Source organism: Chiloscyllium plagiosum, chromosome 6 (genome assembly GCF_004010195.1).
Source record: "Chiloscyllium plagiosum isolate BGI_BamShark_2017 chromosome 6, ASM401019v2, whole genome shotgun sequence".
Taxonomy (NCBI): Eukaryota; Metazoa; Chordata; class Chondrichthyes; order Orectolobiformes; family Hemiscylliidae; genus Chiloscyllium; species Chiloscyllium plagiosum.
Window position 1 is genome coordinate 68381217 of NC_057715.1, and position 24366 is coordinate 68405582.

At 38.5% G+C, this 24366-nt stretch overlaps 2 protein-coding genes across 3 annotated transcripts in view; one reads left to right on the plus strand and one right to left on the minus strand.

Annotated features, from left to right (window-relative positions):
• ecrg4a (ECRG4 augurin precursor a) overlaps positions 1-2002 on the plus strand; it is a 38555-nt gene extending 36553 nt beyond the window's left edge. The window contains exon 5 of the mRNA XM_043692767.1: positions 1561-2002. Within this exon, the coding sequence (XP_043548702.1) occupies positions 1561-1728 (168 nt within the window). The 3' untranslated portion in view covers positions 1729-2002. The remainder of the gene's footprint in view (positions 1-1560) is intronic.
• Positions 2003-13678: 11676 nt separating this feature from the next.
• Positions 13679-24366, minus strand: part of uxs1 (UDP-glucuronate decarboxylase 1) — a 69396-nt gene continuing 58708 nt past the window's right edge. The window contains exons 12-15 of one of the 2 annotated variants that reach the window (XM_043691758.1): positions 24223-24283; positions 22539-22596; positions 20039-20142; positions 13679-14485 (exon numbers count right to left, since the gene is read on the minus strand). In XM_043691758.1, coding sequence (XP_043547693.1) covers positions 14354-14485; positions 20039-20142; positions 22539-22596; positions 24223-24283 — 355 coding nt within the window. In that variant the 3' untranslated portion in view covers positions 13679-14353. The remainder of the gene's footprint in view (positions 14486-20038; positions 20143-22538; positions 22597-24222; positions 24284-24366) is intronic. The other variant, XM_043691759.1, reaches the window with a different exon arrangement.

The window sequence follows — 24366 nt, forward strand, 5'->3', positions numbered from 1 at the left end:
TACTCTTGAGGACCTCCTTTTTAAATTTCTGCTGAACTTTCTGTAATCTCCCTTCAGAGTCTCAGCCTTTTCCCTTCCAATGTCGTTGGTTCCAATGTGGACAATGACCTCCTGCTGGCCCCTCTCCCCTGTGAGAACATTCTGCACCCTCTCTGAGACATCCTTGGTCCTGGCACCAGGGAAACAACACACCATTCTGATTTTTCTCTGCTGGCCACAGAAATGTCTGTCTGTACCTCGGACTACAGAATCCCCTAACACAATTGATCTCTTGGAAGCCGATGTACCCCTTGTACATTAAGGCCAGTTTCAATACTAGAAACTTGGCTGTTCGTGCTACTTCCCCTGAGAATCCATCACCCCCTACATTTTCCAAAACAGCATACCTGTTTGAAATGGGTATATCTACAAAAGACTCTTGCTCTAGCTGCCTACCTCTCTTACCCTTCCTGGAGTTAACCCATCAATGTGACTGTATCTGAGACTTTCCCCCCTTTCTATAACTGCCATCCATCACATACTGTAGCTGTTGCAAATTCCTCATCGCTTCTATTTGTCTCTCCAACCGATCCATTCGATCTGATAAGATTTGTATTCAACAGCATTTATGGCATATATAATCCGCAGTAACCCTTAAACTCTCACATCTGACAAGAAGTACATATCACTGCAAAGGCCATTTTTGCTTCTTCACAATCTACAGACCCAGAAAATAACACCCTCTTATTCCTCTACAAACACTGCCCCAGGTTAAATTCATAGCTATGGCTTATATTTTAAGTTTAATCAAGAGGCTTATCTCCAAAAATATATAATCAAGAAAGAATCCACTATACTCACTACTGCAGCCGTTCTCTTGGACAGACTTAAAACAACAATTAACTTATCTGGTTCTGGGCTGTGAACTTCGCCCAACAGTTCCTCCAAGGTTAGTTGTGAAATTCACTGTTTGTTAATTTTCCCAGATGCACTCCGATGTCCAGCGATACACAAATTCAAACAGCAAAGGCAGTAACTGTGCAGGTTTTCTCTCTCTCTCTGTCTCTCCTGCCCTGTCCTCACCATGTGCTTCCTTTGTCTACCCTTCTCCCTTTTAATCTACTGTTGTTTTGACTTTTTTTTTTCCAAAGTTCCAAAACAATGTAACAGCCTATAAAATAGTAATTGCTGCTCCTGGAATTCAAGGAAATCACCTCCAACAACTAAAATACCTCAAAAAAAAAAAGGAGCAGCTCTTACAGCCAGAAATTTTTCCCGTCCTCCATCTTGGATTACCCCTCCTAAGATAACTTCCAAAAACAAGATTACTTGAATTGACAAATACGTTGAGGGTGGCATTGCCAGCAGATGTTATTTATGCCATTAAGAATGAGCACTGGGTTACGTTGTCTTCTATCATCTTGATTTGAACTGCTATATTCAAGAATTAACAATCTTTTCTTCCATATTTTAAAGCTTAGCAAGTTGCAATGATTTGTCCTTTCATTTGCCAATGTGAAATGATCAGAGATTGAAATATTAATTGTGAAGCATTAATTGTTTTTTGCTAATACCCCACAGCAATTTGAAGATGCCGCTGCATACTGGCTGGGTGTGCATCAAGGCGCAGGTGGTGATGACCGTGCCCGGTATTACATTCATTACCATTATGATGACAATTCTCCAACTGGCCCTTATTATTCCCAATCTATACGCATTGGTGCTGATGTTAACTATGATGACTATTAAAGCAACATGTAATGAAAAAGTGTTATGTTGTTTCGCTTTATCTCCCGGTAGGCATGTTATGTATTATTTTTCTTGACCAAGAGATTTCAGACTTCTAAATTCAATGTTGTCACTATACAGAACAACCTAATGTGCATCATTTAGAATGTAGCTTCTTTATTTCTATAATTTGCTGAGTAACCCCTTGAATCAGAATGTAGAGTTTCTGAAATGTATTTACTTTACTCTCTCAACTAGCTTTCAACACTCTCAATAAACGTTTCAAGAAGTGTTATCTTGTTGCATATTTTGTCAATTAAGTTTGGATAGCTATTCCATTATGTAGGAGGGGAAATTCTTCTCTTATTAGAGTCAATTCTCTTATAATGGAAAATAATTATAGTAGGTGGAGGTCATTCATCAGAATATCTCTGCAAGAATTCTTTAGGGTAGTTTCTTCAGCTCAGCTATTTTCATCTGTTTGATCAATGGCCTTCTCTCCATCGTAAGGTTAGGAGTGAGGTTGTTCACCGATTACACAAATTTCAGCACTCGTTGCAACAACTCAGATACTGAAGCAGTCCATGTCCATGTGCAGTAAAAGTCTAGACAGCATCCAGACTTGGTCCTGGCTTTGTATGACATAAATTTTGTTTACTACCTATCTGCCCTTCTGCAACAAGAAAGACTCAAACCATCACCTTTCAACAATAAATGACATCAGCATCACTGAAACCATGACCACCACTATCCTAGAGTTTACTATTGATCAGAAACTGAGCTGCATCAGTCAGCTCAGTGATTACAAAAGATTAGAGTTTAGTAATTCTATGGTGAGTAACTACCACTTTGACTCCCAAAACTTTTCTAAAAGACACAAGTTAGGAGGGTGATGGAACAAATTCCACTTGGATAATTACGGCTCCAAGAACATTCAAGAAACTTCATACTAACTATGGAAAAGCAGCCAGCTTGCTTGGTATTTCATCCATCACCTTCAACATTCACTCTCTCCACCTTAATATATTATAGCAGCAGCAGCTCATCTTCTATTGCACCTTCCAAATCCATGATCTACCACTTAGAAGGAAAAAAGCTGCAGATGCATGTGAACACAACTACTTGTAAGTTCCCTTCTAAACCTCCAAACATAGCCATTGAGTCATAGAGACATACAACATGAAAACAGACCCTTCAGTCCGACTCGTCCATGTTGACCAGGTACCCTAAATTAATCTAGTCCCATTTGCCAGCATTTGGCCCAAATCTCTCTAAACCCCTTACATTAAGACATCCATCCAGATGCCTTTTAAATGTTGTAAATGTACCAGCCTCCACCATTTCTTTTGGCGGTTCATTTGATACACGCACCACCCTCTCTGTGAAAAGGTTTCCCCTTGCATCCCTTTTAAATGTTCCCCTCCCACCTTAAACCTATGCCCTTTAGTTTTAGACTCCCCTATCCTGGGGAAAAGATCTTGACTATTCACCCTATCATGCATCTCATGATTTTGTACATCTCAGTAAGATCACCTTTCAGTCTCTGACGCTCCAGAGAAATTAGCCCCAGCATATTCAGACTGTCCCCATAGCACAGACCCTCCAACCTGGCAACATCCTTGTAAATCTTTCTGAACCTTTTCAAGTTTAACAACATCCTTCACATAGCAAGGAGACCAGAATTGAAAACAGTACTCCAAAAGTGGCCTAACCAATGTCCTGTATAGCTGCAACATGACCTTCCAACTCCTATACTCAACGTACTGACCAATAAAGGTAAGTGTGCCAAATGTCTTCTTCACTAACATGTCTACCTACAACTCAACTTTCAAGTAGCTATGAACCTATACTCTAAGTTCCCTTTGTTTAGCAACATTCCCCAGGACCCTACCATTAAGTGTATAAGTCCTGCCCTAATTTGCACTATCAAAATGTAGCATCTCACATTTATCTAGATTCAACTCCACCTGCCACTCCTCAGCCCATCTGAGGTAACATTCTTCGCTGTCCATTACAACTCCAATTTTGGTGTCATCTGCAAACTTACTGGCCATACCTTCCATATTCACATCCAAATCATTTATATAAATAACAAAAAGCAGTAGATCCAGCACCGAACTGTGAGGCAACCACTGGTCATAGGCCTCCAGTCCAAAAAGCAACATTCCACCACCACCCTCTGTCTCCTACCTTCTAGCCAATTTTGTATTCAAATGGATAGTTCTCACTGTATTCCATATGACCTAACTTTGTTAACCAGTCTCCCATGGGGAATCTTTCAAATGCCTTACTGAAGTCCATATAGATAATGTCCAAGGCTCAACCTTCTTCAAAAAACTCAATCAAGTTAGTGAGACATGATTTCCCACACACAAAGCCATGTTGACTATCCCTCAACAGACTTCCCTTTCCAAAAACTTGTAAATCCTGTCCCTCAGGATCTCCTCTAACAACTTGCCCATCACCGATGTCAGGTTTGCCAGTCCATAGTTCCCTGACTTTTCCTTACCACCTTTCTTAAATAGTGGCACCATGTTAGCCACCTCCAATCTTCGAGCACCTCACCTGTGGCTATCGATGATCCAAATATCTCAGCAAAGGGCCCAGCAATCACTTTCCTAGCTTCCCACAGAGTTTTAGAGTACACTTGATCCCGTCCCGGGTATTTATCCATCTTTATGTGTTTAAGACATTCAGCATTTTACATCCTTTGATGTCACTACTTATTTCCCCGTGTTCTCGAGATTCAATATCCTTCTCCACATTAAACACCGATGCAAGATATTCATTTTTTATCTCACACATTGGCAACCTTGCTGATCTTTAAGGGGCCCTAATCTCTTCCTAGTTATTCTTATGTCCTTAATCATTTGTTAAAAAGTTTTGGCAATTGTCAACCTATGAATATTTATCTATAAATAAAATTCTTGTGAATACCACACAGATCATTAAGTAGAATAATTTGTGTCTCAAAGTACATACCTCTCCATGCAAAACTGTGAGTGGGCATCCTGTTACAAGTTCACAAATGGAAGTTAATGTAAATTTACACTCTTCATCCACATTGTTTACTGTTGCTGTCCTTGTGGTTACACTAATTAAATTCATCCAAGGTTCAAGTTTCGAGGTTAAATCCTCTAAGCAGCACACACATTTCCAAAGTGGAAGAGATTTCAACTGGATATAATCAATATAACTGCATGCCAGTAGAAATTAACAGTGTCATAGAAGAGCAGATCCACATTGGATCAAAGGAACAGATTACAGCCTGTGACAGAAAATCAATGACTTCCACCTTCTTCCGTATTATGTTGCTCCTCAGCATCAACTTCCCTACATCATCTCTATCTATCTTCAACTACTCAGAGAAAGGAAATAACTAAAGCACTTTGACACACTTGCAGAGCAAGAAACAGTCTGCAAAGAAACCAATGCAGAGTTAGAAAGAAGATAACTACAAATGAAGAGATGGGGTAAAGAAATTCTGAGAATGATACATAGGAAAATTCATATTTATAAATGAACAATTAAAAAAGAGACAGACACTAAGGTTTGGCCACACAAGGATTGTATGCATTGTTTAGTTATTTACAACCATTGATTCACATACTACCTATGAGTATACCCTTAAAACATATTATAACCAATGGATCCATTACCTCTTCTGGCACTGCCTTTAAGACTCTTGGACATAAGCCATCAGGACCTGGGGATCTGTTTGCTTTCAATCCAAATAGTTTCCTCCATAGTGATGATGATTGCTCTTAGTTTCTGCCTTCTAAAACCTCTGCATCACATGTTACTATTGGGATTACTGGTGCCTTCCACCATGAAAACTGAAGCAAAATATATGGATTCTACCATTTTGGTGCTTCCCGCTATTTACTCTCCAGTCTCATCCTCCAAGGGAACAACATTCACTTCAGCTATTCTGTTCCCTTTAATGTTCATGTAGAAGCTTTTGCTATCCATTTTTACATTTTAGTGAGTTGCATGGAGTTTTAAAAAGTGTATGATAAAACAGCAAACCATAGACTTATTATTAAAATCTAAATCATGGGATTACAGAACTTGTATCTGCATGCACTCAGCATGGGGTAAGGGGCAGAAAGTGACAATTATTTTTCAGACTGGAAATATTCAGTGCTGCTTTTCCAGGATCATTTTGGGACACTGCTGGGTTTTGATATCCCTCAATGATCTGAACTTGGATATACAATTCAAAAGTCTGCAATACTAAGCAAACAGATGGAAGTGAGGGCTGACAAGCCTCCAGGTCCAAATGGACTTCATCTTAGGAATGAAGATCTCTTAAAAGTGGTTGCTAATGAGGTTGTGAATACATTGATAATAATTTTCTAAAATTTCTTAGATTCTGAAAAGGTTTCATCGTACCGGAAAGTGGCAAATATAACTATTCAAGAAGGGAGGTCGGTTAGAAAACAGGAACCAAAGGCCAGTTAGCTTGAAGTCAGTTGTCAGGTATAGCTGAGGATCCAGCACTGATTTCTGTGGCACTCACTACTATCTCCTCATATCCATGATCTCTGTTTCCTGTTCATGAACCAATCCTCTTGCAATTCCAATAAATTATCTCCACCTTCATGAACCCCTATCTTGCCTATTAACCTATTGTGTGATACTCTTTTGAACTTACATCCCACTTCAGACATTTATTTCCCCTTTGGCTATCATACTCGTACCATTTTCCAACTCAAGAAATATTTACAATAGAAGTCCCCATTTTGTAAAATCTGGTGACTGATCATCAGGTTTCAGCATTTTCCCCAACATCTGATGTGAGGTTAACTGGCCCACAGTTTGTCATTTTCACTTGCCTTATTTGAATAGTGATGTTTAATTTGTTAAAGCTCAGTCTGCTGGAAACATCATGAAGTTTTGTGTGTTCTGAAAAATCATAACCCCCAGTCCATCCAGCCACCTTTTTGGAACCCGATGGTGCCAGCAATCATGTTTTGGGGCACTGGCAGGTTTTGATGTCCCACTGGTATGAATAACCTCAAAGATGACCCTCTGACTCTGAAACACACGTGTATCTTCTCCTATGAATTAATACAAAACATTTGTTCAACAGACCATTTGCTCATTCCCAATTATAATTATTTTCCCACATCGCTGAAGGGACCACTTACTTTAGCCACTTTTAATTTTTTATATATGTATTAAAATATCTGGTATTTTATTTTTGCATTAATTGCTAGCTTCCTTTCATATTTTTTCTTTCCTCTTTTTGGCAACTTTTTGGTGAGCCTCAGGCTTGTTACCAGTTTTTGCAATATCATTAAAAAAAAATGCTTGTTTAATATCCTCCTCAGCTTCCGTGGATGGGTGTTCTTATTATTTTTTTAAAATGGAATGCAAATTTTCATTTTAAAAATGTTTTCCAATATTTGTTTACTACCAGTGGATTTTACAAATTGAACTTAACCAATTCTCCTTCATAAATTGAATTTGTTTTTTTTAATTCAGTTTTAGTTTTGTATTTGGGACTGGAGAACACTGCTTCAAACACCTCCGAAGGGTGCACTAAAACCCAGGAATAGCCATTACATCAATGGAAATAGAAAATCTCGAACTTCAACCTTATAAACAACATGGTCTGGAATCTGGAGTTCAAGCAAAAAAGCAAGGATGGCATTAGGTTAATCAAAAGAGTGTAAATTTAGAAGTAGACATTGCTGAAGGAGTTTCCCTAATGACTTGAGATGAAAACACCAATTCTAAGCGAGAAAAAGTAAGGAATCCCCATTTGAAATCTTAGTCTGTGGCAAGGTACTGATGTTCAACAAGGATGCTGCTTCTACCAATTAAAGTTTTAATTTCAAAAGGGACTTAGGAGAAAGAATTGTGAATTCATCCCCAACTGTTTTTAACTTCTTTTTTGGTGCTGCTACTGAATCAAGAATCATTACACTACAGAAGTAGAGCATTTGTCTCATTGATGAAATTATTCAGTTAATTGATGAAAAGATCAGGCGCAGCAGTGATGATCTCCATGGCTATGCAGTCTGCCTGCTTTCACCATAAAACACAAAATCTTTGATAAAATACTGCTGCATTTGTAACCATTAAACAAGGATTTTGGAGAGGAAAAACATCACTGCAGGACTCATTTCCTGTATCGCCTAAGCTCTGGAGGGCATATATATTCCCCTCCTCCATTTCATAAAAAAAAAGGACATTATATCCTTCATTGTACTGGCTTCACTCAGATTATTTACGATTGCTGACACAAATATATCAAAACTTGCTCTTTGGCTTACATCAGTGCCAGCAAAGGCTAAACTCAAATGCTGTGAGATGACGATACACTACCGGCTGTACATTTCTTCTAGTCATAGAGATGTACAGCATGGAAACAGACCCTTTGGTCTAACTCCAATTCCATGCCGACCAGATATCCCAGCCCAATCTAGTCTCACCTGCCAGCACCCGGCCTATATCCCTCCAAATCCATTCTATTCATATCCAGATGCCTTTTAAATGTTGCAGTTGTACTAGCCTCCACCACTTCCTCTGGCAGCTCATTCCATAAGCATCCCACCCTCTGAATAAAAAAGTTGCCCCTTGGGTCTCTCTTATATCTTACCCCTCTCACCCTAAACCTATGCCCTCTAGTTCTGGACTCCATCACCTCAGGGAAAAGACTTTGTCTATTTATTCTATCCATGCCCCTCATGATTTTATAAACCTCTATAAGGTCACCCCTCAGCCTCCGAGGCTTCAGGAAAAACAGCCCTAGCCTATTCAACCTTTCCCTATATCTCAAATCCAATAGGAATACCAGAATTGCATGCAATATTCCAAAAGTGGCCTAACCAATGTCCTGTACAGCTGCAATATGACCTCCCAACTCCTGCACTCAATACTCTGACCAATAAAGGAAAGCATACCAAATGCTTTCTTCACTATCCAATCTACCTGAGACTCTACATTCAAGGAGCTATGAACCTGAACTCCAAGGTCTCTTTGTTCAGCAATACTCCCAAGGATCTTACCATGAAGTGTATAAGTCCTGCTAAGATTTGCTTTCCCAAAAATGCAGCACCTCACATTTATCTAAATTAAACTCTATCTGCCACTCTTCAGCCCATTGGCCCATCTGATCAAAATCCCATTGTAAACTCTGAGGTAACCTTCTTTGCTGTCCACTACACCTCCAATTTTGGTGTCATCTGCAAACATGCTAACTATACCTCTTATATAAATGATTTGGATGTGAATATATGACAAAAAGTAGTGGACCCAGCACCGATTCTTGTGGCATTCCACTAATCACAGGCCTCCATTCTGAAAAACAACCCTCCTCCACCACCTTCTGTCTTCTACCTTTGAGCCAGTTCTGTATTGAAATGGCTAGTTCTCCCTGTAGTCCATGAGATCTAACCTTGCTAACCAGTCTCCTATGGGGAATCATGTTGATCACCTTACTAAAATCCATATAGATCGCGTCTATTGCTCTGCCTTCAATAATCCTCTTTGTTACTTCTTCAAAAAAACTCACTCAGGTTTGTGAGACATGATTCCCCACACAAAAAGCCATGTTGACTATCCCTAATCAGTCCTTTCCTTTCCAAATGCATGTACATCCTTTCCCTCAGGATTCCCTCCAACAATGTACCCACCACTTAAGCCAGGCTCACTGGTCTATAGTTCCCTGGCTTGTCCTTACTATTAGATGACCTACAGTGTGGAAACAGGCTCTTTGGCCCAACAAGTCCACACCGACCCTCCGAAAATCAACCCACCCAGACCTATTCCCCTACACGTAACATTACAGGCAATTTTGCATGGCCAATTCACCTAACCTGCACATCTTTGGACTGTGGGAGGAAACCGGAGCACCCAGAAGAAATCCATGTAGACATGGAGAATGGGTAAACTCCACACACACAGTTGCCTGAGACAGGAATTGAACCCAGTACTCTGATGCTGTGAGGCAGCAATGCTATCCAATCTTTAACAGTGGCACCACGTTAGCCAATCTCCAGTTTTCTGACACCTCACCTGTGACTATCGATAATACGAATAGCTCAGCAAGGGGCCCAGCAATGCTTCCCTAGCTTCCCACACAGAGTGCTAAGGTACACCTACTCAGGTCCTGGGGATTTATTCACTGTGTTTCAAGACATCCAACACTTCCTGCTCTATAACATGGACATGTTTAAAGATGTCATCATCTATTTTCCTACATTCTTGATCTTCTATGTCCTTTTCCACAGTAAATACTGATGCAAAATACTTGTTTAGTATCTTCCCCATGTCCTGTGGCTCCATACAAAGGCTGCCTTGCTGATCTTTGAGGAGCCCTATTCTCTCCCTAGTTACCATTTTGTTTTAATGTATTTGTAAAAGCCCTTTGGATTCTTCTTAACCCTCTTTGCCAAAGCTAACTCAAGTCCACTTTTTGCCCTCCCTATTCCCTCTTAAGTGTACTCCTACTGCCTTTATACTCTTAACGATTCACTCTGTCTATACCTGACATATGCTTCCTTCTATTTCTTAATCAAACCCTTAATTTCTCTTGTCATTCATCATTCCCTTTCCAGTTTTGTTAATTAAAAAAAAAGTTGGCATCAATGTAAACAGGGATCCCTAATGCTGCTTGGAGGAAATTCTGCCTCAGTACTGATGAATAAAGGAATAGAATTAGGTGGAACCCACAGAACAAGTTACATACAAACGTAAGAACCAGGTACAGAAATAGACCATTCGACCTTTCAAGATTATGGCTGATCTGCTTGTGTTCTAAACTATTTCCTTCTACCCAGCCCCTACCCCATAATCTTCAATCCCCTTGCCTAACAAGAATCAACCTCTATATTAAAAATATTCAATAATCCCATTGTCCATGGCAGAGTTACACAGCCCTCAGAAAAATAAAACCCGCTCTTCTCTGTTCTAACAGGGTGAGCACTCATTTTAAAACAGCAGCCCTTAGTTCTGGGCTTGCATACAAGAGAAAACATTTTCACATCCACTTTGTTAAGAGCATTCTGGATCTTTCAAACCTCAATCAAATCATTCCTCACTCTTCTATACACCAGTAAAATACATCTAGTTTATATTTTATAGTTTCCTCATAAGCAAACCCATGTATTCTAGGTATCAATGTATTAAACCATCTTCAACACAATGACATGGTTTCTTAAATAAAGCTAAAACTGAACATAGTATTTGAAATGTGGTCTCACCAATGCCGTGTCAATGATATCCTTAATTTTATGTTGAATTCCACTCATAATAAAGAACAGCAATCCATTAGTGTTGTTAAGCATTTGCTTTACTTGCAAACTATACCATTTTGCGTAGAATACCTAGACCTCCCTGCACCAACATTGCCTCTAAGTTGGATGGCAACTAAGAAGCTCCATATGCCTTAACTAACAGGCAAAGTGCTCTGCTCTTCAGAATACCACATTCAGTTTAATAATACCCTGCTCTTTTTTTATTCTTTCAGCAAGAGTCTAAGTCCACATTTTCCTAAATTACATGCCATCTGCCAGATTTTTGTCCTTGCACTTAACTGATCTATACCCTTATGTCACATTCACAACATATTTCCCTATCAATGTCATCGGCAAGTTTTGCCACTATGCTATGTCCTTATTGAAGTCCTGAATATACATTGTTCAAGGGCTCATCACAGATTCCTGCAGGATCCAATGGATCAGAAGACAGCCATATGTGCATGCGCTTACCACTTGCCAGCCAATCTTGATAGATTATTAATCCCTATCGATGGATCTGCTCATGGCTGAAGCAGTAAAAAATGGTTCTCAGTTGACATTAAATAGCTGAGGAAGATTTTTCGCTAAAACTACAGCTTCCATAATCTGATATTTGAAGTTAAACTAAGCTGATGATAACACACAAAATGGTCTTCCAAAGACCATACGAAGGGTTCTGCTGAATAGAAGCAAAAATTGAGCTGCTGCTTGTATAGACAGTTTGGTAAGGAACATTCTTTAAAAATACTGATAGAAGCCTCCATTTTAGGCTGGATCAAAACCTGGTATTGAATTTGAAAGGAAGATAGAAGGGAAAAGTCCGACCCACATTAGTTAAGACCCTCAGGTAATCATATCCACAGGATTACATATATTAAAAATGGAGTTAAGTATGAATGCATTAAGGGATTTAACCACAATCCAGTCAATATTCAGTCTGAGACAGAATCTGCTTTCTATTATCAGAAGAGTACTGAATAACTGGCACAGGAGTTGAAGTCCTGAAATGTGATTGAATAAGCTATTGTGAATGCCCAAGCATAAGTGATATTGGGGTCAGGTAAACAACATGAGATCATGGGAAGACTGACAGCTGTCAATTAACTGACTACAGTCACATGACTGAGCTGACTGGAAGTGTACATAATGAATTAATAATACATTGGTTTGTAATAGCCAAAGGCGAGCTAAAAGCAAATATATATTAAAAATGCAGGCTTTCCTTCGTTCAGTTGAGGGGTTTCTGGACTGCCAAAAAGGTTTTCTTTCCACTGGTGTAAAATAATAAAGTGCTTTGAGAACAAAGTGGACTTGACTGCAATCATTCTGTCCCAACAAAGCTACACTATGAGCTGTGCCACAGAACCACTGTTTTTGCAAGAAAATAGTCAATGAAGGTTAGCAGCTTGGATCAAATGCACTCACGTCCAACAAATTATGCACATTTAAGACACTTAGCTGCATTTGACAGCACAAATGACGATATGGATGTTTGGTAAGGAGGACTTTAAGTCAGTATTAAATACACTTTTCCTCAGTATATATTTTCTGGAACACTCCTGGAAGTTCTCTCTTTTTAAGGCAATTCACAAAATGATCTAACAAAGTAAATATTCTTCCAGGCAGAAGTAACATCTGGTAAGTGACTGGTAGGAATTCACCAAAATAGTCTAATGTTGCATAGTAGAAACAATTTTGTAAGTTAACATGAGAACTTAAGAATCAGGAACAGGAATGGGTCACATAGCCTGTGTAGCTTGTGCTAAAGGCTGGCACCAATATTTATTAATATCAACAAAAATGTTAAAACTGCAAAATAACACTAACCAGAGACAGCTGAGAAGTAAAAGTGTGCAGAAAAGGCCAAACAGGGAGATACAGAGACAATGAAGAACGAGCTGAGAAAAAGATCAGTGGTAATGAAGAGCAACAAATTCAAACATTCTCTTAATCACTTTAAGAAAAGTTGCTGCAGGCTGGAGCATATGAACACCAGGTCAATTTAGAAACTAGACAAATGTCTCAAGCATGTAGCACAACATAAATCCTTACATATGTCCTGGAAATCAGTGACTCATACTTGAGTAACATCTGTGTTTATTTGGTATTTTTTCCAAGTGATAAGTGTAACCTGCTTTTTTAAGCATGAAAAGTGAATGCCAGCAGGCGATTTGACCTTTGGGAGGACTGAACAGCAGAGGTAGATATTGTTCCCATCAGACATTCATACAGCTGCACTTCTACTGGGGATGCCGTTCAAATGATCAGGAGTGGGCAGCCTGGCTAATTAATGTTCTTCCCCAGCTTCATCATTGCCCCCTACCCAGTAAAGAGATGAACTAACTCAGCACAGACAAAATAATTAAATTGAAACATCTCTGGTCCGTGCACCATAGCAGTACATCACAATATATGTTCTGAGGGTAACATGCAGCGGCTCTAAATTTCTTAACATAGTGAACACTAGTTTTTTTTTTAAACCCCTGTGGGTAACTACTCTCTACTTACTAGTTGAAGCAACGAGCACAAAAGCACCAATCACTTGGTTTTTAGTTCTCATTTAAAAACTGGAAATTAGTTAACAGAGTAAAGAATGCCTGATTTTTATAATTATTTTATGTAGCTATATACCTGTAACTGTACAAGACACATGCATTATGAAGTATCTTAAAGATAAACCCTTTCTGCAATTTTCAATGATGTAAAAATAGTCTATGATATCCCCACCAATATTTTATTAAAGTCAGCACAATTAAAACACATACCTAGTTACACACATCCCCCCCCGCCTCCAAGTACATACATAATGTAGCAGTGATTCAAGCAATGATTACCCTTCTCTTTAAAAAAACCTCTTATATAACAAATAGATTCTTAGAAAAAGAAATATACTCCCTAATTTCAAAACAGCAATTTTACAACACTCTTCAAAACTCTATAGCTGAAGAACAATTGACATGGCAATAACTAGGTTTCTAGTTACTGTTACTCACCTGACAACACTGATAGCCTGGTTGAAGTGTATTGTACACCGTAATAACAAAATTGAAGTAGTACCATTTGTTATAAATAATCCCATTTTCAACACTTCTGTTTATGTAAAATGGTTTGAAGAAATCCTTCACAGCAAAGAGTAACAGTCTCATGACAAATAAAATAAATCAAAGCAAAAATACAAAACAGCCAACAAAACTCAATATTGCTACACTACTTTAAATAAAACAGATTAAAAAGTGCAAGAAAAATCTGATTTTTGTTTAGGCACATCCATCTGTATAAGCAAGCTCAAAGATCAAATTCCAGTTCAATTTTAATATAATTTCTTCGGAGTTTCTTCAAAAACCAAGTTTTCATTCAGTTCCCTGTGGTTGGAAAACTGTTCTTGGTTGAAGCCATTACGCGTGTCTGAGTCTGCTTTTCTTTGTTTTTGCAGGTTTCGGTTTGGGGATGTATTGATTATTTGCCTGATATTCTAGCTCTTTACGGAAGTAGTCAATTGTCTTGTTTAGGCCTTCTTCCAGAGGAACCTATTTAAAAATAAGAGAGAGAAACGTAAAACAGTGAAAATGTGATTCCATGTTTATGCTCGATTATGAAGCCCATGAACATGTTTTAAGCATACGTCATCAAAACCATATACTTGCAGCATGTTTCGCCAATGAGGAGAAATCAGAATTACAGTTCCTTTATTGAAATTAAAGGATGCAAGAACAATATGATTTTTGGGGGCGGATTTTCTAAACGTTCACTGTTGGCATAATAGTGATGGAGTTTTGCTGTTAATACTTGAAGTACATTCTCCTTATTCCTGTCTAGGTGTCAGAAACTAATCCAGAATACTTCTATTCAACATCCCACATTTTTCTCAAGCGTCAGCTGTAAAAATAAATTTTGCATCTCAACAAATGCAGGCTATAGAGGCATTCAGTGTGGTTAGGTATGTGGGGAGTTCATTTCTTGCCTTAATCTAACTGTTTAATGACAGTACTTTTACGCAGGTTTAAAGCCCCAGTAGTAGGTACTAGGTTAGATTATCTAGCTATAGATAATCTAACCTTCTAAAGCTAGAACCTATTAATGATTTTATGTTCATTTAATACCAGTTTTCTAATAAGTTACTACATAACACCTACTTATTTCAATCTGCAATGATAAATTCTCAAGCCCCATATAAATTATGTATAAACCTGTTACGATGTCAGTGTAAATGAATTACACCTGGGGCAGCAGCATGATAACAGTTTAATGCCAAGACTGTTACATTAACTGGCAGCACAGAAACAGACCAGAGAGCTCATGTATTTAATTCTACACAAATACCCTGCCACCCTTCTGGCTCAATTTGTCCTCAAATTTATCTAGCCTCACCCTAAATATATGTATGTCATGCAGCTTTTCTGCCACTTGTGATAGTGAGTTCTACCCAAGCCACACAGTAGGGACGCGGTATTTCCTGTTAGATTTCTTAGTCATTGCCTCACATTTGTGGCCTCCAGTTCCAGTTTCCCCCAGAAGTGGAAACATCTTCAGATCTACCTCATCGAAGCATTTCATTATGTTCAGGGCCTTTATCAGGCCCCTCAGTCCACGCCTTTTATGTAAACAAGAATGCAAGAATCCTCATTCCTGATGAAGAGATAATGCTCGAAACGTTAATTCTCCTGCTCCTCGGTTGCTGCTTGACACACACAACTCTGATCTCCAGCATCTGCAGTCCTGACTTTCTCCCAAGAATCCAAGCCTGTTCAATTTTCATTTAACATAATCTCTCAGTATGCTATCATGCCAGCAGTCTTCTTTCCATCCCAATCTTTCCCAATGTCCTTATACCTTTCAATTCTATTCCTCTCGAAATAATTTTGAATGCCTTGTTTTCTTTGTTATGGCCTTTTCAATCTTTTTCATAGATTACTGCATCTATACCCCAATTCCTCTGTTTTGCTAACTATTTTAGACACTAATTTTCTAAGGAGCATGTGGTCGTATTCTTCTTACTGAATACACTACATTACAGCTGCTGCTCCCACGCAGTCTGCTGTCATAGCGGCATAGAGATGGACAGCACAGAAACAGACCCTTTGGCCCAACTCGTCCATGCTGACCAGATATCCTAACCTAATCTAGTCCCATTCTCCAGCACTTAGCCCATATTCCTCCAAACCCTTCCTATTCACATACCCATCCAGATGCCTTTTAAATGTTGTAATTGTACCAGCCTCCCCCAATTTCTCTGGCAGCTCATTCCATACACATACCACCCTCTGTTGGAAAAGTTGCTCCTGAGGTCTCTTAAATTTTTCCCCTCACCCTAAACCTATACCCTCTAGTTCTGGACTCACCCATTGTGGTGAAACGGTTAAAAATTATGTCCCAATACATGTGTGAATCTAAATGTAACACATGTATTGGGCCAATAAATTTTTCCCCTCACCCTAAACCTATACCCTCTAGTTCTGGACTCACCCATCCCGGGGAAAAGACGTTGTCTATTTATCCTATCCATGCTCATGATTTTATAAACTTCAATAAGGTCACCCCTCAGCCTCCGATTCTCCAGGGGAAACAGCCAGAGTCTATTTAGCCCCCTCCCTCCTTTCTGAACCCTTTCAAATTTCACAACATCCTTTTGATAGGAGGGAGACCAGAACTGCATGCAATATTCCAAAAGTGGCCTAATCAAAGTCCTGTACAGCCGCAACATGACCTCCCAATTCCTATACTCAATACTCTTGCCAATAAAGGAAAACATACTAAATGCCTTTTTCGCTATCCTATCTACCTGTAACTCCACTTTCAAGGAACTACCAACCTGCACTCCAAGATCTCTATGTTCTGCAAAACTCCCCAGGATCTTACCATTAAGTATATAAGTCCTGCTCTGATTTGCTTTCCCAAAATGCGGCACCTTATGTGTATCTAAATTAAACTCCATCTGTCACTTCTCAGCCCATTGGCCCATCTGAGCAAGATCACATTGTACTTCTTCACTGTCCACTACACTTACAATTTTGATGTCATCTGCAAACTTACTAACTAACTCCTATGTGCACATCCAAATCATTTATATAAATGATGAAAAGTAGTGGACCCAGCACTGATTCTTGTGGCACACCACTGGTCACAGGCCTCCAGTCTGAATAGCAATGCTCCACCACCACTCGGTCTTCTACCTTCAAGCCAGTTCAATATCCAAATGGCTAGCTCTCCCGGTATTCCATGAGATCTAACCTTGCTAACCAATCTACCATAAGGACCCTTGTCAAACGCTGTCATGATATGTTATACATTTATCTTGCTCATCACACATCTACTGTAGCTCAACTCGGACCACACCTGAAACCTATCCGCCAATTAGATCCAAGTCAAGATGCTATTCTGCTGCCCTCCATTTTACCTTTGAGAATAGGTCTCTTATTTCAGATATGATCAAATGGTTAATTCAGTCACATTTTCCTTCTTGGATGTCTCCTTCCAAGAGTTTTTTGTTCTTCCAATTTCAAGCATCTCTTCACCTGGTCTTTTGTCAAAAATTCCTTTTACAACCACATATCTTTGCAGCAACATTTTAAAGGTCTCTTAATTTTTCTTCAAGAGAAGCAAAAGTTGCTGTAGTTCCAGAGGACCACAGGCTGCTGTTTTAGAGACAGAAGACTGGTGGTTAGTTTTACTTGAAAGTCATCATGCCTCCAACAGGGTTGAGAAAGCGCAACCTTCATGGTGAGCTCAGCCAGTATGGGAATTGAACCAACATGCTTTTGGTGTCATTATGCATTGCGCATCCAGCCAACTAAACTGGTTGATCCTATTTTGTCTTAGATCTTTACTCATTGCGGAGGCTTCTGAAACATATGGAAAGGAGGATAGAATGTATGATTTTATGAGTTATTTCCTTGTTACAAGCTCAAGGTTTCTTGTTAACATATCGTTCAACTTCTCAAAATTACTTCTATCATTCTTCTAACTTTCACATCACATCTGCCATCTTGCATTGTTACTTATCCCAAGTAGACCGCTTATCTACTTGCTTCAATGTAATGGCATCCATTTCGATCTTCACCCTAGTTTCTTCTGATGTGTTTCTCTAATACTGTTTTTGTCATTTTAGTGTTCATTCTAAACTTCTGATTTTACCTACAAGTCAAAGTTCTTGGCTTCAATTTGTACCCCTGGCAGTCTACACTGAATGGAATAACTTTAGGAACTATACACAGCACACAGTCATGCTCCTCACCTCATCTGAAATATTAGTTCAGACCTACCTTCAAAGCTAATTTGTCTATTCCATGCCTATGCTGCAAACCTGTCTGTGTTAACTTCAACCCCAATTTTGTTACATGTTCATATCTTGGAAGTGTCTTTCTGATTCTAGAGTCAAAGTTGTTGTGAATAAAAACAAAAAGAACTTTGGAAGCTGGAAATCAGAAACAATAACACGCACTGCTGGAAGAGCTCAGCAGGTCTGGCAGCATCCATGAAGAGAAATCAGTTACTCTTTCAGGTCCAGTGACCCTTATTCAAAACTAGCTCTGATTAATCAGCAGTAACAATTCCTAATTCTCATTTTCTGTTTTGTAGCAAGTTTGCTATTCATTCTACTTCAGCCAATGCACCTCTCATACCTATATAAAAGCAAAATACTGTGGACACTGGAAATCTAAGGTAAACACAGAAAATGCAGGAGAAACTCAGGAAGTCTGGCAACATCTGTTGAGTGAGTGGAGGGTTAATGTTTCAAGTCTGATATGACTCTTCTTCAGAACCTATGTACCCACATTGTTTATTTAGATTTAAGATCCTAGTTTCAGTCTTAACTAAATTACTCTCGAATGAATATTAATTTCTTCCATTTCATGCTCACCCTTCCCTAAAGGTCCCATTTTACAAGGTTATTAATCAACCTTTACTCATTAAGCAATACTAGACACAGACTGGGGTTTAGTTAACTCAGTTGACTGGACGACTGGCTTACGATACAATCCTGGTAGGACTGTGGTGACTTTACATTTTTACCTTTTACTAAATCAACAATAGCCCAGTTGGTTCCTTAACACACTAACATAGAAAACTCACATTTGTAAATTCCATAGACTACTTCTCTACACTGCTAGTACAATTTAGTTTTCATTCTATATTACAGAGATGGTCAGAGTGATGCTGAAACACAGTTGGTACTTCAGAGGCCCAAGTTGATATTTTGGTGACATGGATTAAAATCACACTGCAAGAGCTGGTGCAATTTAACTTTAATTCATCAGCAAATTAAAGCACTTTATTTTGCACTTCAATACATCAAACTGACCCAAATACAAACAGTTAAGCATGACAGACATGCTATCAACTGTACTAACTGCTCAACCATCCCATGCTTGTAAGCTTCAGAAAAAAAATGATTAGAAATGTTTTTAATATCGGTAATAATTTGTTAACTAATCAAGACTGTGCTAAGAGTTCCACTGGAAGCCAGTTTAAGATCAGCCGTGCTCACAGTTTGATGTATGTGTGCATGCTAAAAATGACAGAATAAGTATTCAGGACCCTGTTACATGGGCAATAGGAATTTGTATATACATTGCACCTTTTTAAAAAAAAAGGTGCAGTATGGACACAACCAAACTTTGCTGCATTCTCATGGTATTACCCTGAATAATCAGAATCTAAAATGTCTGGTCTGAGAACTAAGATTAATGGTAACTGCTCTTGCTCCATATTCACACAAATGATGGCCCTCAGTTGAAGGCAATTAGTGATGGGCAACAAATGCTGGCCTTGCCAATGACGCCCACATCCCCAAAAATAAAGAATTAAAGACCCCGATGAATGCTATGATACCTTTAATATATGCAAGGTTAAATTCCTGATTTATATTCTGTCTATCACTGTACTGGAAGAATGCTGGAAGTGCTTTGGTCAATCCAGTTTTAAAGCTATTCTAATTCAGTGAAATATGACTTGTAATGCTTTCCTCAACCAACATATTCAAAACATATGATAAAGATAACATTTATTTTGATAGCAACTGGACATTATCCAATTTACCACTCCTTCCCATTTTAGAGATTGAGAATTTAATGTGTCCTTACCACAGGCTCCCATCCCAACATCATCTTGGCTTTTCTGATATCTGGATTTCTTCGTTGGGGATCATCTTGTGCTTCTGGAAGAGACAGGATGTCACTTTTGCTCCCTTTTGGAAAGAAGAAAACAACATTGGATATTTGACTTTTGTTTTAAACAAAGGTTTCAGAAAAAGCAGCAAATAGACATTTAAGTTGACCACATTAATCTTCTGGCCCTGCAACAAGTTGGAAGCTGAGCTCAAAGAAGAAATACTTGACCTTTCAAATTAAACTTGCTGAGCTGTGTTAAGGCAGCAAGACTAAACAAAGGTTCTCTCAAGAGACAGAAAGAATGCAGGCAAGGAAAGGGTACTAAAAGCTGATAGATCAAGTACACTGTCCAATTTCAATAGGCTAGAGTCTAAGAGTCCTTGTGTTCATTCATTCTAAAACATCAATCTGCAACTTAAATTACAAGGAGATCCACATGATAAAAAAATTACTGAAAATAAGCTAAAGAAAGATAGAAAACACCTGGGTTCGTTCAACTCCTGTGATATAAAGGAGGTGGTGAGAATATAATTTTATATGTTGATTTTTCAAAAAGCTTCCAAGGAAGGTATAACTAGTCAATAAAGCTGTAAAAGCAGAACCCTGCTAGACAGGAAGAAGAAATGAATAACATGGCCAGAGCACCACCGCAGCTGTTGCTCCCCCAAAGCTTGTAATCCCAAAATTTCAGCTCAAGACTTTGGGATCCTGTTCTCCACTTTGACATGTCCTGAAATACTCCATATAATGACCCTGACAAAACCATCAAATTTTTAATTTTGTAATTCATAGGTTGAGTGAATGACAAGACTGAGTGAATGCTTCAAAACAAAATAAAAGGCTTTCACAGAAAACCAACAGAACCAATAGTCTAAAGTCTATGAATCCAAAATCTATTTAAATGACCAATTGGTTTGATGTTCTGAAACAAAAAGCAAACAATTATGTCACAGCCTAAATGTCACTATAATTGCCCTTAAGCAGCCAAGTCAAAGTTCATAGTTACTTCTCTGATATTTGTTTGGAAATTATAGTAAAGCTATGTTTTTTTAAATAAGGCAACATTGGGCGGCATGGTGGTTCAGTGCTTCACAACGCCAGGGACCCAGGTTTGATTCCAGCCTTGGGCGACTGTGTGGAATTTGCACATTCTCCCTGTATCTGTGTGGGTTTCCTCTGGCTGCTCTGGGTTCCTCCCACAGTCACAAAGATGTGCATTTAGATGTCCATTCTAAATTGCCCATAGTGTTAGGTGCATTAGTCAGAGGCAAATTGGTCTGGGTGGGTTACTCTTTGGAGTTTCGGTGTGGACTTGTTGGACCAAAGGGCCTGTTTCCACACTGTAAGGAATGTTGTGGTTCTGTTCGCCGAGCTGGAAGTTTTTGTTGCAAACGTTTCGTCCCCTGGCTAGGCGACATCATCAGTGCTTGGGAGCCTCCTGCGAAGCGCTTCTTTGATGTTTCCTCCAGAGATTACAACCGGAAGCGGCAGGGACAGACCACGATAAAAACCTACTAAGGATAGCTGGTCGTGTCGTTTTGTGGCTAGTTGATGTTCATGTATGCGGATTGTTAGCGGACTTCCTGTTTGTCCTATATAGTGTTTAGTGCAGTCCTTGCATGGTATTTTGTACACTACATTCGTCTTGCTCATGTTGGGTATCGGGTCCTTCGTTCTCACCAGAAACATCAAAGAAGCGCTTCGCAGGAGGCTCCCAAGCACTGAGGATGTCGCCTAGCCAGGGGACGAAACGTTTGCAACAAAAACTTCCAGCTCGGCGAACAGAACCACAACAACGAGCACCCGAGCTACAAATCTTCGCACAAACTTTGAACTGTAGGGAATCTTAAAAAAACCCACAGTCTGTGCAAAAAGTCTGATGATGTTTTCTTTAATGTCAGTTTGGAGTACAGGTATTGCTTCTGGCTTATACTCCATCATAGCCATCCCTACTTTTACTTGTTAGGCCTCACGGTCTGGAATTCTTTCTCAAAATAAATGCAAAATGAAGGTGTGGAAATATTAAGACATATTTTAAAACTGATCTTGGTGAATAAACTTTTGATTCACTTCCAAACATTAATCTTTGGTTTGGTAACTACTTTTTTTCTATTAAACTTGCAACGTTCCTTTTCTTTCAAGGCAAGTGTTTGCCATCAACTACTTGCATCATTCAGCACATTCAAAGTAACTATCTCAAATTCCTTCTCCAACCAAGCGCATAATCTCAATAAATGGCAAACCAATTGAGATTACAATGATAAATTTATGAGATTAAAGTTTTGAAAATTTCCAAAAGCTCACTATATTTGAATTATAGTATGAGAGAATTGGAAGGCAGGAAATGACTTTTCAGGATTCAAAAGATGAAGTAGGTTTAATGGGGTAAATGGCTTAATCTTATCAAAGTACTTGAACCCCAAGACTGAGATCCCTTTCTTTTCCAGTTTGCCAAAGTAAAACAAAACCTTACCAACAAGGCCCCGAATCAATTTGGCAAATTCTAGAATAGTGTGCTCCTCTGGGTTGCCCTGGGAAAAGTAAATGCAGTTGGTATTAAACAAAATGAATACATTTAAAAAGTTTAGACACAACTAGTAATTTTGGTTTGTTAACTTGTTAAGAGTTTTAAAATTTGACATAATGGAATTAATTTTTAATTACTGCAGTATATTCCTGAAAATAATTACACAAATATTTAAAATCTAAGTGAATTAATCTTGAATGCTGCATTATGAAGCAATGATCACATTTAGACTTTTATATACAACAGACAAAAGCTATTCTGTTAATTGAATCTAAACTGCCTTTCTGAAAAAATACCTAATTAGTCCCAAGTCTATTTCCTTTCGAATTCTCTTCTTTTCAAACTTGTCCTTTTAGAAACTATTATGAACTCTGCTTCTACAATTAAACAGATTTGACATTAGAAGTATTACTAACCTCTGTGCTAAAGAAAATTCCTCTAACCTTTCTTTCCGTTATTGTTTTCTCATTTATTCCATCTATTACCATTTACCGTATCAAAATTCTTCATAATTATAAATACTTGCATTATATTTATTCATATCTACTGCAAGCTTCTCAATCTTTTTAAAATCTGGCAATAACCTCTAGTGTGGAAACCCTTCCAAAAGTAGTACATTTAAAAGTGACTTTATACTAACTGTTTTTAAAAATGTGGGTTTTCTATTTAATATTCTTACTTACTAAGCCTGTATGCATTCACAAATTACTGTACAATGCATTGACTGATTTTTATCAAATAATTTGCCCTCACTGTAAAGATTTGTGCACCCAAATACTTAGTTTCTCTGCTCATTTACTGCTTTGAAGGTTTTACTAATCAGTGCAGCTGATTTTGTTCAATTGTGCCTTCGAAAATATATGGCATTAATTTTCTCTGCTTTAAGTTTCACCTGACTGCTATCAGCCCATGTCCTTCTGTATTGCTCAAATAATTCAACTTTGCCAGCAACAGTTAGTTCTGAAACGATTAATTTCATCTTGTATTTTGACCTTCTGAAACTTATCCACCGTTAAGTAGGATTTACTGATCCATGTTCAAATATTTTACATTTTTAAAAAACAAAATGCTGCCGCACTGACAATCCTCCAGTATTTTATTCCTACTGCATATTCAAGAATTTATGGACGACTGATCAATGCTTATACTATTTGTTCCTGACATACCTCAGGTTTCTAAGATACATGCCAGTAGGGCAAAGTGTCTTTTCACTTTGGTATCTACAACTTACTTCCCTTTACCAAAGTTTTTCCCACTTGCTCCTTTAACATCATTTCATTCCCACTACTGCATACTTCTGTGAAAAATAAGACAAATATTCATTGGGTGTCTCTGCCTGCCTCATGCTCCAGAAAGTTTTTTCTGCTCTAATTGACTTAGTGAGATAGCCACCAAGTGGACACACAGGTAATGGCAGGTCATAGCCCACTCAAATCAAAGAATTGTGTAATGCTATCCTTACAGCACCACCTACAGCTGCAATACTATTAGAAGACCATTTTAAAATTACAGATTACTGAACTCCTAATTAAGCAACTGCCCAGTTCTATCTAGGAAATAACGCCCAAACAAACATTTGATTTTAAGTGAATAGTCAGAATAAAAATTACTAGGACACAAAATTACATACCACATTCACAGGACTGCTGACATTATTATTCATTAAAACCACTAATCCATTCACAAGGTCACTGCAAGGAAAATGAAAACATTAAAATGAACATACACTGCATTGTTGTATATGGTCTACGTTAAATGAATTTAATACAAAAGC